Genomic DNA, 17,568 nt, shown 5'->3' on the forward strand with positions numbered 1-17,568 from the left:
GCAGATACTGTTTTGGAGAATATTTTTTGAATGCTGCCCAAGTAATATTTGGAAGATACTGCTTTGACAAAATTCTTGATTAATTTCTCCCCAAATGTATGGATTTTTGCAATTCTAAAAAAAATGGGGCTTATTATGAACTGCCTTATAAATTTTGGCTTCTCATTCACATACAAATTAGGAAGGGGTGTTTTTTTGGGTGTATGTGATACATCATTGTCAAATTATTGAACCCTAGTTAATAGTTAGCTAGAAGCCAAAATAGAAAACTATGCTTTTTGCAAACTATGATTTAGAGTTAAAGCAAGTGACGTGGTGTGTTAATATATTTGCATGCAGGACCATTTTGATTGATGTCCCCTTATTTGTGTCTTCTGAGATTAGGATTTGTTTAGGAACTTGAACTATAGTTTCACCTTGTCCCTTGGTTCCTAAACCACCATTTTGGTAATGTCAGAATGTGCTCTATTAGGAGCAGAGTTGGGTCTGTTTTTACATAAAAGCCTCTGTATGTAGCTCCATAGCCATATAAAAATTAACAGTAATACAACCATAGAAGACTTAAGAATTATTTTAGCATTGTCTATCCAGGATGTCTATGGCTGTCCAAGTTCTGGGTGTATTTTTTTCCCCCTACCCCGCTTTCAGATATAAACAACTGAATTTGGAGTAGTTCCTTGAAAAGTATGTGCTCAATATCTTTCCCAGGTTCACAGTAATACGAGCATCCATAATTAGAATGCCAATTACAAAAAAACAAAAGAAAGAAAACAACCACCTCAACATATACAGCATCACACAGACATAGGCTTTTTATCTGCCCTGCTATATGAACAAATGTTCTTATGTATTCTCATGTACACATCTTTATATACATTCAAACACCTTAAATATATTTTAGCATGTTCTACTTAACGTGCATTAAGTTTTTTGTTTCCATCTCTTCTATTTCACATAAAAACGCCTCTTTTTTCTCTCTCCTAACCCACATTTATTGCCAATACTAGACCAGCGTTGCCTAACCTTTGTGGCTTGGTGGCCCAGCTGAGGGGGGAGAGGGAACTGGGCTGCATGAGTGGCAGGCATGTGTGTGCATGGACCTGCTGCTTGTGTGGGTGGAGCTGCACATGTGTGTGCTAACCCACCTCTTGCACTGCCCGGTTCCAAATAGGCCAAGACACGATAGTGGGCCACGGCCTGAGGATTGGGGATTCCTGTACTAGATAATTGCTGGAGTGAGTAATGCAAAGTGTTTGTAACTGAGTTAAACAATATTCTATGTTGTAATCAAGATTGGCAACGAGACTTTCAAATATAAGGCTGTGTTGCTCCCAAAATATCTCCATTTAGCATTTTAATTTAGGAAATTGATAGCACTGCTATCCTAATCAATACATCCTATTCATCCCTTGCTAACTTACATATTTCTTGGGTTCATCCCCTTCAGGAGCAGATGATTCCGTACTGTCCGATGATCGACTTAATGAAACTGAATTAACAGATCTGGATGGCCACCTTGACTCTCTGCCAAAGGCCTTCCTGTCTGCTACCGAGGAGGAAAATCGGATGCTCCACTCCCATAATGACATCTCTCATAATGCCCAGAGCAACAATCTCTCAGATGCAGAATATGGGAGCCATCGTCGAGATGTTAAAATAATAGTGAGGAAGCATAACCATCTCTGGCCACATAAACATTCCCATCACTCTCATGGACACTGCCATTCAGGCACAGACTTAAAAGACACCGGAATAGCTAATATTGCCTGGATGGTAATAATGGGAGATGGGATCCACAATTTTAGTGACGGCTTGGCCATTGGTAAGCAAAGTAAAAGGTTTGGAGATGGGATGGGATAGTTTGGGGTGCTCTTTGCAACAAATAAACTTGTGGTGGGGGGGGAATGGGATAGTGTGTGTCTGATACAGGGGGGAAAAAAGCAAGAGAAATTCATCAGGGGAAGTAGTGGTGCTAAATAAATCCTTTTCTCTAATTCAGGGGTCTCCAATCTTGGGAACTTTAAGACTTGTGGACTTCAATTCCCAGAATTCCCCAGCCAGCATGGGAGTTCTGGGAGTTGAAGTCCACAAGTCTTAAAGTTCCCAAGATTGGAGACCTCTGCTTTAATTGCTCCTGGCAGATTATGCAGCACCTCAGTAGCAAAAGGTCTGCTCTTCACTTTCCTCAGTCGTTTTCAAAGTATCAAAGGCCTCCTTTCTTTGTAGCCACAAATTACTTGCTGATCTATATGGGGAAGGGGAAGGAATGCAATTATGTTAAGAAATGCCACTTTCTCTTTGTGAGTTCTTGATTATAGATCCCTGGGTATAGCTCCAGAAGTTTTCATGCGGTAGCTGCTTCACTCCAAAAGGGGCTCATATTTGCATTCTGCAAAGTTATCTTCCTGCTTGGGAAGTGGGGGTGGGGAGCAGGGCAGGGCAATATGCCCAACTGAGATCTGCTGGTTGAGAAGGAGGGCAAATCTGACTCGTATGTCAATATGTGGTGTTATCCAAAACCTGAAGCAAAGTTTTCGAGGTTCAGTTTTCTTGAACTGGAGTGGGTCTTTGATTCTTGATGATTTTTTGGAGCCTTGTAGTTCCAAAGAAATGATATTTCCCCATTTTATACTCACCTCTGGTACATGACCAGGCAGGTCTCCTATTGATGATATTCCAGATCTGCTGTAAAAAGTAGTCCTTTCTCAAATTCCAGAACAACTCTTTTTTTCCTAGCATATAGATCCATGAACTATTTCAATAATTTGAAGTGAAAGCATGAGTATTTGAGCCATTACTTCGGTTGTTAACCTGACAATCTCTCAGCCAAAAATGCTACCTTTATCATCACTGATGTTTTGTTTAAAAATAGCCTTGTCAAGATAACCAATTAAAAACGTCATTTTGTTCGGTCTTCTACCCTCACCTCTCTCCTCTCCAGGAGCTGCTTTCAGTGCTGGCTTAACTGGAGGAATCAGCACATCCATAGCAGTGTTTTGCCATGAACTTCCTCATGAATTGGGTAATCAGCTATTGTGATGTCAGCTGTGCTTTTATTCTTTGGTCTGTGAATCAAAAATGCCTTATTAATGGATGTGATTATTTATATAGCTCGTGATACCCTGAATTTATTTGGTTTTAGCTATAGAGCTAGCGCAGCTGCATTCTTAGGCTAGGCCTTGCTCGTTTCAGATTCAGCTGAGGAACAACGAAAATAAAAATCATAATTCAGGTTGACACCAGTAGAAATGAAAACTGCCATGTATACCAAGGTGCTGCGTACTTGTATACACTGAGGTAATTCAGAAAGGTGTGGAAAATAAAATAAAATACATAAGCGATCACAATAACAAAGCTGTTAAATCATCAGATTTTTTTTTTAATTTGATTTATATGCCACCCTTCTCCAGAGACTCAGGGCGGCTTACAATGCATTAAGCAATAGCCTTCATACTTTTGTATATTTATACAAAGTCAGCTTATTGCCCCCACAAACTGGGTCCTCATTTTACCTACCATAGAAAGGATGGAAGGCTGAGTCAACCTTGAGCCTGGTGAGATTCGAACTTACAGTAATTGCAGACAGCTGGTGTTAATCACAATGCTTTTAGTCTGCTGAGCCACCAGATGTAGTTGCAAGGATCTCTGGATGACCTTGTGGCATTCTTCCCCACATTGGCACCTGCTGCCCCCCACTTGAAGCCAAGCAGCATTGCTGGAGATAAAAGGAAGGCTGAACAAACTTTACTGGAGGGAGGTCCCAGGTTTCTGTGGTTGATAGGCTTGACAGCTGCTTCCACAGGCTCTGGGAGGCTTTGCTGAATATGTAGTTCATATGTAGAAGTTGGTGGGCTACTATGTGCGCTGGGCTTGGGTGATATTTTTGATCAATTGAAATTGAGAAAGGTCTCCCTGCTAAGTGGCCTGAATGTAGGAATGGATACTGCAGCACTTCAGGGAGACTGCACAATCTGTCCAAATCTTGCATTGTATAGATACAGTATCCTGTCCACAGCTCGTGCATATCTTTGTTCAGTTGAGATGTATTCTCGTTGTCCTCTCTCGTAGTGTAAACAAAATTTCTAGTGTTTTAGCTTCAAAGGGTCTTCGCTGCAGGGGAAGAAGGTGGTTTTTTTGCCCCCGTGTGCTTCACTGTCTCAGGGATAATGCTGTGATTTGTTGTCTAGCACTTTTCACACTTTCTTTTCTCCCGTCCCAAATCCAGTCACAGTCAGAGAGCATTTTGTTCAATTCTCTTCAGTTCCAGAATTTCAGGAAAGGATCAGCTGATTGTGTTTACAGCCTTAAGGGATGTCAGCTGCCTCTCTCCCTATGCATCCCTGCTTTGATTTTCAGACTCTTTATTTCTAAAGTTTATCCTGCAGCAAACTATGCTTTTACAATCATAGTTTTTTTTAGGGGCAACGGCAGCTGAATTGCTAGCCAGTCCTTTGTCCAAGAGATCATTCTTGCTTTGTTGGGACAAAAGCAGCCAGATTAACAGTACAGGTAGTCCTAGATTTACGACTGCAATTGAGCCCAAATTTTATGTTGTTAAGTAAGACATTTGTTAAGTGAGCTTTGCCCCATTTTACGACCTTTCTTGCTACATCTGTTAAATGAATCACTGCAGTTGTTAAGTTAGTAACCTGATTGTTAAATGAACCTGGCTTCCCCATTGACTTTGCTTGTCAGAAGATCGCAAAAGGTGATCACATGACCCTGGGACACTGCAACCATCATAAGTATAAACCAGTTGCCAAGCATCTTGACTTTTGATCGCATGACCATAGGGATGCTGCAATGTTTGTAAGTGTGAAAAATGGTCATAAGTCACTTTTTTCAGTGCCGTTGTAACTTTGAACGGTCACTAAATGAACTGTTGTAAGTCGAGGACTACCTGTAACAGATGGCAGGCACTCTGATATAGAGATATAAAGAAATAACATGGCTAGACTACTACTGAATGGTTAAACTTTTGGAGGCAACTTAAAGGTTGCATGCTCCTCTCTCCTTTCATGAATCTTCCTTGTCATGCCTATTCCCCCTAGACAACAGCCCCAGAAGTTAACCACCAGAAGTTCTACTTAGCCAAGAAATGAATCAGAAAACTATCACGTTACGTTTCTTGTCATGTGGTTGTAGCCATCAGTACAAATATAGTTTTTCAAAATGAAATGCTAATTCTTAAAGAATTGTTCCTCAAACCATGTTGATCATAGAACCCAGGGGTTGCATGGATATATACTGTATATATTCAGGGATCTTTTGAGTAAGAAAGAATGTCCCTGATTAGACCGGATAAGCCATTTCTGCACTCGTGATTGTACTATTGCTTTTGCTTTTCCACTAGGTGACTTTGCTGTACTTCTGAAGGCGGGCATGACTGTGAAGCAGGCCATTGTTTACAACCTCCTCTCTGCGATGATGGCTTATGTGGGAATGCTAATAGGAACAGCTGTGGGACAATACGCGAATAATATCACTCTTTGGATCTTTGCAGTCACTGCTGGCATGTTCCTCTACGTGGCCCTTGTGGACATGGTAAGATCTGCAATATGTACGTAGTGTTGTGTGCCTATGGCCTTGGGGTAGGGCAGTGTTTGGAGCCTGGCTGGTTTCCCAGGCTGAGGAAGATTCCTTTGGAGCCTGCATCTCTGCTAATACCAAGAAGACCCAGGCCATATAGGAAGTCAGCGAGGGAGTAGTAGAAAGAGCCAGAATGGGAATAGCTTGCCCACACTAGGATGGATCAGGGATGACCTTGAATTCCTAGCACAGAAAAGCAGATATGATGAGTTGAAGAAAGATTTGATGGAATGACTTATAATTAGAAGATGGCAGTTGAAGGCTACCGTTTGTCCAAAGGGAACAGTAGCAATAACGAGGGAGGGAGGAGTAGCTGAACTATATGCTAAGAATAATAGCCTTATTTGCAAATAAACTTGGATAATGGTTATAGTTTGCTAACCGGAGTTCCTTTTGGTGGATGGGTGGCAGTTTAATTAATTAATACAGAGCATCTGGGGTTGAAATAAACAGAGAAACTAATAAAAACAATCCTGTGGTTGTAATACTGTAATTCTTGATTATGCAGGAAAGTGAAAAAAGTTTGGGTAAATAGCTTGGGCTTCCAGAAATCAGATTTTAAGTCACAGCAGTGATGCACAGAATTCTGTGGGAGGATAAGTTCATGGGAAAAGCAGCCTGACCTGGTGAAACTGTCCCAGCCCTCTGCCGGTGCAGATCCATCATTTCAAAGCAGAACGTCCTTGTCAGGTTTCTGAATTGAAGATGGAGAGTCCCTGATTTAAAAGGGTTATTCAGACCTTTCCTTCCTTTCAGCTTCCAGAGATGCTTCATGGGGATGGAGACAACGAAGAGCACGGTTACTGTCCGGTGGGCCAGTTCGTCCTCCAGAACTTGGGGCTTGTCCTAGGTTTTGCCATCATGCTCGTGATTGCCCTTTTTGAAGACAAAATAGTGTTGGACATTCAGTTTTGAAAATTTCCAGTACTCAACTGTGACTGCAGTCATGCTACTGTAAGACTTTTTTTAGTCTGCCCTGCGGTACTGTATGCACATCAGTTCCCAGACAAAGCAGTGACACACACTGATTTATCAGTAACTGTATTTTGGTATCTGTTTAAACAGGCTCTGCTTCTTTCCAGCTCATGGGAAGGAAGAGACAAACAAAAGACGATTGATTTGGTCCAGTATTTTCTTTTCTTTTCTTTTTTTTAAAAATCAAGTTGTGTTGGAAGCAGAGCATGTAAACATGATGCATGAGATGCTGTTGCAAACATATCGTTTCTATTTGGCTCTGGCCACGTGCAGCAGAAATCACACCCTGCTGACAAAGCCTTTTGTGTTGTATTCGAGCAAATGGTGAAAGGCACCCCTATATATCCACAGAGCTCACGCACCAAGCTAGGTCATTGCCCGGGCTCCTTGTCCCAGCCTGTAACACACACAGGCTCGCAACTGAAATTAGTTGGCAGTGCACAACTAGAACCATTCTGGGAGGGGTTACCTTTTTAATGTTTTTTTTTAAAACAAAGCAAGAAAGGATGAATTGTTTCTAGCATGTTATTATTGGATTGCATTTGCTCCCAGCCCTGTTGCCTGCTCGGTCAGCTCTTTTGCACTTCGCTGAATGGTATGACCAAAGTAAAACCGGGTTGTTTTTCTGGTTCAGCCACTGAATTGAACTTCCTTCTCCCTTTTCTCGGTCCTGGATTGAACTTTCCTCCCCCTTTCCTTCCTCCTTGCCAATCAGCTGTTTAATACAGGGTTTCAAGCATGTGTTCTTGTCTGCAGCCACTATTATGCAGCTCTGCAGTTACTGGCTCCTTTGCAAATTTTTGAGCCCCTTCGTTACTATGGTGGTATTGTACTCTTTTGAAGCCCGAGGAAAAGCAGGCTGCAGATCTCTGAATCAAGCCTGTGTACCTTGGGAAAGTGTGGGGTTGGAAAGCATTAGCTATTTCATGCTAGCTTGTGGGAGATAGATTAGCAAAATGCCGGATAGCTAAATATTGCTTGTGGACTTCCTCCATTCCCCGGGCTGCAGTTGTGGAGTAGATAGCAGTGCCGTTTTTGAGCAGTTCATACTTCCTTCTCTGTTACTAAGGGAGGTCCTGCCTCAGGTTTCTTTGACAGCAGCCCTTTTTCATGTTCATTTGACATGAATCTTGAAAACAGTTTTGAATGTGTGAATTCAGTGCCATGCCATCTACATTTGGAGCATCTGCAGCCACTTGACATTGGGAATTTTCTCCCCAAGGCCCCCTTTCGAAGATTGCTTTCATTGTTTTGAACTTTCTTTTATTCTGCTGGGCTTTGATCCCTGTCTTTGTTGCAGTTGGGTTCCTTCTGCAGTGTAGAAGACCCGAGGTCTCCTCCCAGAAGCCAAGCAGGTGACTTCCTATCTTGGCGGTGCTTCCTCTCCAGCAAGGGGACCTGCTGCCTCCTTGATGACTCCCCCCATCGGTGCATGGGTTCCTAGAAACCTATGCCAGGGAGGTGTGCTGCAGGGATTACATAGATCAAGCCTTCTATGATAGTCAAGCGGTTGTGCCAGTGTCATGGCACATACAGATTTGGGGAAAAGCCTTAATTCTGTAAGGATTAGCTCCACCGTAGGGAGAATGTTTGTGCCAATCAAACACCTAGAGATAGACTGTAAGAGATCATGAGTGCAGCAGACTTCCAGTCCCAGGAAACAAGAACTCAACAGGTTAATCCTAAAGTAATCTTGGGAGTTAGTTTCTTCCACCATTTTTCTTCCTTTTTTTTTTTTTAAAGTATATGTAAGCTGAGCTGCAAAGAAAGGTTGGTGGGTTTGGATTTTAGCAGGGAGGGGGGAATTTCTTTGATTCCCATCAGAGTTCCTAAATGTTACAAAACCAGATACGCTTTCATTCCAATTTACTTTTTGATCATTCCACTGACTTTTTCTCTAGACATTCCTGCATTTGTGCAAGTGTTGTCTACTTTGAAGGTATGTCAGTGATGGTGGCTTTTGTGGGCGGGGTTTTGAATACTAACAGCAGTGTTTTGATTAGCTGGTGGCTCCAGGAGAACTGGTTCCTACTCCCTTACCAACTGCATACCCACTGGGATCTCAGAACAACTGTGAAGACTGTAAGGTTGGGTCTTCTTTGGTCTCGCTCTCTTTACTAGAGAGAGTAGCTCAACTCCAACTAAAAATGCTTGGCTGCAAGCTAGAGGAGATGCTGCTGAATTCCCCTTAGGAATCTATCAGTGGGACTTCCTTCTCCTAAGATTTGCGCCTTTGGATTCTTGATTTATTAGTGTCTGCCAGATTGCTGAGGGAGATTTTTTTTTAATTTTTATTTTTATTTTTGACAAAAAAAAAAAGTCAGGCATACAAGATTTTTTCAAAATCTATTTTTGTAATTATGAATAAAGCTTTCTCTACTTCAGGTAGTACTTTTTCCTTTTGCGTTCTGCTGGCATGTTCTATAATGTAATGTCAATCGGGGGAAAATAATTAGACCCAAGTAATAATTCTTTTTTTCTACAAAACACCAGCCCTGTGGTGGAATGTTAGGATTTTAGTGAGCCTTCGGGAGACGATCCTCCCTCATTCACTTGTGTGCCTGTTACACTTTGTGAAGAGCCGTAGAGCAGCCCTTTCCCCTGTTTTCCTTGGCTGCTGAATTCCCCCAATTTTTTGAAATACAATTAAGTGATCACATTTGGGACAATTGGGATTCCACTACATTTCTACGTGGATTCATCATTCCCTTCCACTTGGAGTCCGGTCTCATTTAAATGTGTACTTGTTAGAGGGCATAAATGTTACTTGTATCTTAAAATGCTGTCACTGTGTGACATCCCATATTGATCACACTGCACTGAATCAGCTGTGATATGATGATTGCTTAGAAAATGCTGTAGCATCCTAGGATGCAGTGTGACTTCTTTCCTTACGGTTAAAACAATGTGATTATGGTCCTGAAATATATTTGAGGTACAGCTTTTGGAAGGGGGTGGGGTGTTGTTTTGATTTGTTACAACAAAATCCATTTTTAAAATATATATAAATATAAATATATATATATATATATATAAAGCTGGAAATGATGAAATGCTGTTTTTTGTCCATTGTCAACAGTGTTGTGTTTATGTCTGTTCCTTATTCACAAGGAACATAAGAAAATAAAATTATTGAATAAACAATTATGCAGACTTGCTTTTTACCCCCAAGAACGTTTTATTATTATTTCATTCAATTTATTCTAAATTTTTTTTTTACAACTTAAAAGATGCAAATAAAGTGTATTTAAAAATTTTGAAACATTTGAATTTCTTTAGAAAAAAAAAGATACAAAAAAGATACTGAATGTGGCAGGCTGGGATAATTAGCCTCTCTTTTCCTGGCGTCTTTCCTTAGGTTAGGAGTTGAGCTGGCATAACAGGGCCACCCCTCGTCCAATCCAGTGTTCCTCTGGCCTGTCTGAAGGCAGAATCATTGCAATCACAAAATTGGTAGAATGGCCCGTAGTGGACAAAGTTCCTCGTCTTTCACTTGTCTTGTACACCGGAGCCAAATAACTGGGTCTGTTGGGAATGTCTGACCTTCGGCAAGGCTTAAGCCACATCTGTAGCAAGTAGAAGGAGACGATTAAGATGCCAGGGGATTACAAGGTACTGCCCTTTATCTGGGCGAGGACGGATTATCTTTCAGAAACTCTGAACCAAATCAAGACAATCAGCATAGTGGCACAATCAAGTGCAATTACAGCACAATTTAAGAAGTGGGTTATATAGTCACATATGATACTTGAGTTGCTTACACACAGGTAATGTGCATGTTTGAATCCCCTTCATGGAACTATCAAGTCCATGAAGGCCTTGGGTTGTTTGTTTCAACCCAAGTCAATTGATACAGGTAGTCCTCAATTTACAGCAGTTCATTTAGTGACCGTTCAAAGGCACTGGAAAAAAGGGACTTATGACCATTTTTCACACTTATGACCTTTGCAGCTTCCCCATGGTCACTTGATTTACATTCGGATGCTCGATAACTCACATTTATGACGGTTGCAGTGTCCTGGAGTCATGTGATCCCGTTTTGCAACTTTTTGACAAGCAAAGTCAATGGGGAAACCAGATTCACTTAAAAACCGTGTTACTAATTTTAGAACTGTAGTGATTCACTTAACACGTGGCGAGAAAAGTCGTAAAATGGAGCAAACTCACTTAACAAATTTCTCACTTAACAACATACAATTTAGGCTCAATTGAGGTAAATTGAGGACTACCTGATTACTAGAAAAAAATCGTATTTAGCAGGAAGATACTAACCACTGGCATATTATCATAAAGGATTTTGGGGTAAGATTCCCCTAATTTCTTCGTCTTCCGGTTCCAACGAGCTCCATCCAAGAATAATCCATGAACATAGACTCCTGTTTTTTATTTGAAAAAGAAAAGGATATGTTGATATAAAATGATTTGTGGAATTTTGTTTTGTAACTGAACTTTACATTGGATTATGAGTTTTTGATCGTTCCCATTAGGGAAGCCCATATCTAGAAATGGATTCTGTACGACTTGCAAAGACAAAGCTCAGGCAATGGTTATTTCTGTATACAGAAATAAACAGATAGGAGATGGGTTGCAGCTTTGCCCTGGCTTGAAAAGTATGACTTACGTGCGGTTTCCTATTCAGAAGCAGGTTTTCTGTATCAAACATGTGGCCATAACAAACAATTAGACCTCTTAATCTTTGTGATAATCTCATGGAATTTACTATGACCAATTTCCCTGACATGAATTTGTAATTCAATTAAACTAGTAATGGAACATAAAGAAAATATGCAGATCAAGTGGACAAAGGGTAGGAGGGATATGATAACGCACGTCTCTGCTTAGCATATGGACTTTCATATAGCCTCAACCTAACTTCATAATGATTTTAAGAAGCTTAGATTCCATTTCCTCAATTTTCCACCCCGAATGTTTTAGAGATGAAGGGTAGAGTACAAAAGTGCTAATTAAAGTAAAGTTCTCCCAATTATAGAGTTGTCAATCTGATTGTAGATTCACCATCTTCGGGGCCATGTTTGTATTCCTTGTCTTCCAGAACTTCGTAATCAAACCCTAAGAGATCAATTGGGATGGTGTATTTCCGGGCAAAATTCTGTTGGGCACCAGTTAAGAAGGCTTGTGTGAAGAAAAATCCAGACAGCCAGAACATAGGGGGAGTGCCAGTTTCAAACCAGGTCTGCAATGACAGGACGAGGAGGAAATTTAGTTTAATGTTAACAAATGAATTCACTAGGTTGTACCAAGATGTATTGATGGAATGCAACCTGCTCACTGAATTCCCCCTCCCCCAGCAATGGGCAAGCCTTACTAAATGTGCCATGAGTGGCAAAGGAAAATCAGATTTTTGCATGTTTTGTGGGGAGATTGCCTCATGTTTGTGCAAGGCTCTTTTAGGATGACAGTGGACCCCATGGTGTGTCAGATCCTGGGTTCTGTCAATCCCAACTAACGTGACCAGGGACTGTGACTACCATATAATATTAGAATACCACATTTGCTATCTAAACTCTAGATGGTAGCACAACAAGAACACCTTAGGCAGCTAAAGATGATAAAATTGTCTTGTAGTGTTCTATAACCCCCTTCAGAATGTCCAAGAGAGTTATATTTCCTGTGCTCCTTTTTGTCGATGGCAAACCATGATTTCCCTGTCTATGAATTCAATCTAACATCTTACGTTAAGATGCTTTTAATCAATAGCAGGAAATCTCACCAAATTGTTACCAAGGCATCATAGCAAGATGGGTCTCCAGCACTTAATGTTTATGTACTTCGGTTTGAGGTGACTTCTGAAGTGCAGGCATTCAGTAATGGGAAAAGTCAGTATTCTGTGCTCAGCGACACAACTTGAAGAGAGAGCCATTGTACTACCGTGTTTCCCCGAAAATAAGATCCTGTCTTATATTTTTTTGAACTCTGAAATAAGGGCTTGGCCTTATTGCCATGCACTCAAAAGCCCGATTGGGCTTATTATCAGGGGATGTCTTATTTTGGGGGAAACAGGGTAGGTTATGTAACATATGCCCTAATACTCAAATCATTGTAAACAGCATGCACCCAGAATCTGAAGTAGTGTTTTGGATATTAATTATACCTCTTTCATGCGATGTGCGTCTATAAGAGTATTTAAAGCCATATGCATATACAGAGAAATGGTGCAGCTTTTCCTATTAAACCTGCTAAGTCGGATGATGAATTGTAGATATACATATCTAAAGCACACCGAGATCAAGAAAGGTTTCAATTCCTAGAATCAAAACTTTAAGTGAAATGCTCACCTGAAGGAACTTCAATCTGGTAAGAAAATCATTTACATAGCTGCCAAGAGGTTTGAGGCTTGGATAAGACTTACTCATCCACATGCCTGGAATTTTTCCTTTCAAAATACTATTTACTACTTCTTCCAGATCTGCAGACATCACCACTAAACCCTGTTTGAGATACAAAAGAAGAAAAGTGATAGTTTGTCCCTCTCCATGTCATATAGCTTTACCAAATATTGCCTCTGAGGAGTAGTTGAGTTTAGTAATTTAGTCTCTATGCAGTGGTCACTCAAAATCTGCCATGTTACTATAGAAGCTTGTACTCTGATATGCGGTTGCAACACATGCAATGAGCCACTGCTCAGTTTACATGCCTGCTTTTATTATTAGGATTGATACACTTCACATTTCTGTTACACAGTTTAGTTGTAGGATGTCGGCTATACAATAAGCAAAAGTTCTGATGAAACAGGTACAACTTTGAAAATTAACTACTGTATTTCACCCTCTACCACTACTTGAGCTACATAGTATGTTGCCCAGTCATTAGAGTCAGGCGGCATACAGGTTTAATCAAGTTTATCAATTATTTAATTGATCAATTATCAAGTAATCAATTATTTATTGTCAATAGTTGTATTAGGTAAGTTCTATCACACAGATCATGAAAATGAATTTGTTAGTTGGTCCTTCCCAAACAGATGGCAGCCATGTAAGGGTGTATTCTGTACTGTATTGGATTGTGTAATTGGATACACAACCACTCTACTGTACTTGTGTGTCCAATCACACTTGGCCAATAAAGTATTGTATTCTGTTCTGTTCCATTTCATTCCAGAAGGGGAAAAGGCTTAAAACAGAGAGTCCATGTTAAGCTTTTAGCAGAGGAAAGAGTTGAAAAGAGAATTTACTAGCTCATTGCTCAATTTGGGTCACTGACATTTGCGCAACTTTTTGGGGGACCATCTTTCTGGCTGCATAGCAGGCCACTAGCTTAGGTTGCTGTCTCCAAAGTATTTCCATGGCTTTTCATCCTATTCCTTGTCTCTACTGATAGATTTCTAAAACAGCGGTGATGCATAATGCTGAGCATGTTATTATAATTGAGAACTGCACCTCCCAAGTAGTGGTGAAGGTCAGAGCTCAGAGATTATTTCAACCCTTCAGACTAAAAGAACTATTGGGCAAATCCCCAAAGACTCCAGTGAAACTAATGGGAGCTGACAGCTACTCTTTCCAGCCTATTCAAACTAAATACACTTTCTCGTCAGCTTATTTTACCTTGATTGCTTTCTGAATGTTGATGCACGAGTCTCGTATAGTTTGCAATAATTTGTTAAATCGGCCCATCTCTTGGACCAGCACAGTGTTCATGCTCTGGGTGTAGGTTGTTGGGTATCTCCTCATTGCTATTTCAATGTTAAAGTCAGAGGGAAGTTTACTTTGGATGTCACTTGCCACCTCGCGAACAATTTCATCAGACGACTTGGCACCAGCACCTGTTGCACGAGACTATTTACAAAACAGAGAGAAAAAGAGCGGTGAAATGCTGCAAAGCCTACCAGATATTTCAGCTCAGCAGGAAGAACTTTTACTGGGGATCTAAACTTGGACAGAAAATGGCCTGTTGATGTCCTTTAATTCAGATGCAAAAATTGTGTTTCTTGCATTAGAAACTCTGGGCTTGGAGACATTTTGTGCTTTTTTTAATACTCTGGGCATCTTGGACAACAGAAGATTTAATGTAGCTGACTAGTATTATAAAGTAACATATCTCAAGGGCAGCAAAGCAGATTGCCCTTCTGATTATCCTCACTTGAAACAGCTTTCGTATTAGAGTACTTGTCAGGGTTCCAAGTAACACCCCCAACGAAAGAAAACTCTGAGGCTAGAAATTCCTCAAAGTTCCATTTTATTAGAGATGTCATATTGGCACATCTGGGGAAACCCGAATCTGACAGCTTCCAGGTTTTCCCCACCCAAAAGAAAGTCCAAGTCCCTTCCCCTGCACCCACATGTCCATCACATGGTCCAATCATTGCACCGTCCCAACTGAAGATGCTTCCCAGTCACGCCACTCCAAGTGCAGGGCCGAATGTCCTTGACTCTCAGAGAAAGGAATGTTATTATGGCTAAATATCTCCACCGCTCTATGCAATCCCCCTCCCAGTTTCCCACAGCACTAAGTGTGGCAGCCCTGAAGATCCAAAGAAAAAGATGGCTTCCAGGGCTGACAGGACTATTGAAATCAGCAGAAGTGAAGTGTTAATCTGCTCCCAGCCCATTGCTTCCAATCTGACCAACTATGAAGTAGCCAGCTGAACGATCCTACTAAGTATGGACCCTAAGATAGTGAGGCTTTTAGGGTGCACATATATTTGTTTTCCTTGCTATAATCCATCGGTAAGCAATCTGGAGATTTTTAACAATAGTCAAATCTGCATTTGCCACATACATTTCTAATTGCATTGAGATCCAGGCCTTTCTCACATATAGTCTAGATCAGATATGTCAGCGTCCACTGCCACCCCGGTCCTGGCCAAGCCCACTCAGTCGGCCACAATGATCAGGCCACGCCCACCCCAGCCCCCACAAGGGCAAACAAACTCCTGATGCAGCCGATGATGGGAACAAGTTTGACACCCCTGGTCTAGATGGTGGACCTGTTCCTCTTGCTTCATAATCAAGCACTTGTGCAATTTCTAAACTTTTAATCATTTAGGCATCCTGTGTGGCTTGAAGATCTGTCTGTGCCTTTCAAGTCCCTGTTGTTGTGACTTAGTTCTCAGTATGCCCATGTTTCCCTACGGAATGGAAATATTTTCATCCTTGGGGAAAATAAAATTGTATGTTAGATCTCCTGAACCTTATATTATGATATGTTTGAGAAATAGAAATAAAAATAGGAAAGGATTAGAGGCTTGCAGGCCAGGATGACTTCCTAAAGTACTGCAGACATCTTTGTACATACTCATTATTACTGGTGGAATTCCCAGAAGAAAGCCGATACTGTATTTTGGACTTTACTGGAGATACTTAAAAGCTTACAGTACTCAGGCAATTCAACATTCCTTTTGAACTGTCCACAGTTTATCTTTCTGCACGCAATTTGGAAACTGCTCTTGTAAAAACCTAATTGTAGTATTTCACAGTCTAATATGCCAGACAATTCACAAAGATTACAGGCCCACCACAGGGAAGAAAAAGCTGATTTTCTGCATTTCAAACACTATCCCCCAAAGTGCATAAAACCATTGATTGTAATAGTGGTAGCTAGGTTCTTAGTTGTTGAACTGAAAAGGGACACACCTGTGTGAGAAGAATATTATCAAACAGCAACTGCGTTTCAGCTTGATCCTTGGTGATATCGGCATTGGAGTTCATCCCAAATATCTCTGGGGCAGGATTCAGAGGAAGAGTCTTAGTGTATTCAATGTAACTTTGATACTGAAAATGATTAAGAACAGTGATTTATTAGTAAATTGATCCTGAATTACATGGAGCTATAGGTCTGCCTAAAGCCAGTTTGCTGTAGTAGTTAAGGAGACAACTAGAAATCAACAGATGTACATTTTAGTCCCGTCTTAAAGCATAAAAGCCCATTGGGTGACTTGGATCAGTCTTTCTCTCCCTCTCCCTCTCTCTCTCTCCCTCTCTCTCCCCCCCTCACACACAGAATTGTTGTAGGGAAAATAGAGGAGGAAGGAATATTAGCAATGTTGGCTGCCTTGAGTTGTTTATTAAAAAATAAGGTGGCATGAAATATCTTTAAAAAAATCTAATCAAATGGATTTCCAGCCTGATTTCATTGACCATAAATCTCTTGCTATGAAAGGAGATTACAGATTCACTGAAGACTTCTCAGAAGAACCTGATAATATTGAAGGTTTTAAAAAAAAGGTAAAGGAATCCTTGCGAATTTTACTCTGCTAGTCGTCGTTGACTATCATCTCAACCTTCGCGGCGAAGGTTGTTGAAAGTGTGGTGGTGAGGCAACTTCCTTGATTCCTGGATGAAGCTGTCTATCTAGATCCGTGCCAGTCGGGCTTCAGGGCGGGTTACAGCATGGAAACGGCATTGATCGCATTGGTTGATGATCTCTGGAGGGCTCGGGACAGGGGTTGCTCCTCTGTTCTGGTCCTCCTAGACCTCTCAGCGACTTTTGATACCATCAATCATGGTATCATGCTGTGTCGGCTAGAGGGATTGGGAGTGGGGGGCACCGTTTTATGGTGGTTCTCCTCCTTCCTCTCTGACCGTACGCAGTCTGTGTTGACAGGAGGGCAGAGGTCAACCTCGAGGTTCCTCACTTGTGGGGTGCCGCAGGGATCGGTTCTCTCGCCCCTCCTGTTTAACATTTATGTGAAGCCACTGGGCGAGATCATCCATGGCTTTGGGGTGAAGTGTCAACTGTATGCCAATGACATTTCAACCCAGGCCACCCCAATGATGCCCTTGACGTGATGTCCCGTTGCCTGGAGGCCGTGCGGATCTGGATGGGGAGGAACAGGCTCAGACTCAACCCCTCCAAGACTGAGTGGCTGTGGTTTCCGGCGTCCCAATATAGCCAGCTCACACCATCGCTGACTATTGGGTATGAGATCTTACCCCCCTCAGAGAGGGCTCGCAACTTAGGCGTCCTCCTGGACTCACGGCTGTCTTTGGATGATCATATGACGGCCATGGCCAGGGGGGCTTTTTATCAGGTTCGCCTGATTTCCCA

General features: G+C 41.4%; 2 protein-coding genes across 3 annotated transcripts in view; one reads left to right on the forward strand and one right to left on the reverse strand.

Annotated features, from left to right (window-relative positions):
• The window catches only part of SLC39A10 (solute carrier family 39 member 10), a 40,812-nt gene extending 31,104 nt beyond the window's left edge, over positions 1-9,708 (forward strand). Inside the window, exons 7-10 of one of the 2 annotated variants that reach the window (XM_034429784.3) lie at positions 1,448-1,822; positions 2,942-3,022; positions 5,354-5,544; positions 6,346-8,952. In XM_034429784.3, coding sequence (XP_034285675.1) covers positions 1,448-1,822; positions 2,942-3,022; positions 5,354-5,544; positions 6,346-6,504 — 806 coding nt within the window. In that variant the 3' untranslated portion in view covers positions 6,505-8,952. Of the gene's footprint in view, positions 1-1,447; positions 1,823-2,941; positions 3,023-5,353; positions 5,545-6,345 lie in introns of both variants that reach the window. The other variant, XM_034429791.3, reaches the window with a different exon arrangement.
• A 14-nt stretch (positions 9,709-9,722) lies between these two features.
• The window catches only part of DNAH7 (dynein axonemal heavy chain 7), a 155,482-nt gene continuing 147,636 nt past the window's right edge, over positions 9,723-17,568 (reverse strand). Inside the window, exons 59-64 of the mRNA XM_060688081.2 lie at positions 16,155-16,292; positions 14,127-14,357; positions 12,861-13,013; positions 11,581-11,758; positions 10,837-10,940; positions 9,723-10,130 (exon numbers count right to left, since the gene is read on the reverse strand). Coding sequence (XP_060544064.2) covers positions 9,924-10,130; positions 10,837-10,940; positions 11,581-11,758; positions 12,861-13,013; positions 14,127-14,357; positions 16,155-16,292 — 1,011 coding nt within the window. The 3' untranslated portion in view covers positions 9,723-9,923. The remainder of the gene's footprint in view (positions 10,131-10,836; positions 10,941-11,580; positions 11,759-12,860; positions 13,014-14,126; positions 14,358-16,154; positions 16,293-17,568) is intronic.

The sequence above is a fragment of the Pantherophis guttatus genome, chromosome 1, assembly GCF_059756535.1.
Source record: "Pantherophis guttatus breed Tessera chromosome 1, ASM5975653v1, whole genome shotgun sequence".
In the NCBI taxonomy this organism is placed as follows: Eukaryota; Metazoa; Chordata; class Lepidosauria; order Squamata; family Colubridae; genus Pantherophis; species Pantherophis guttatus.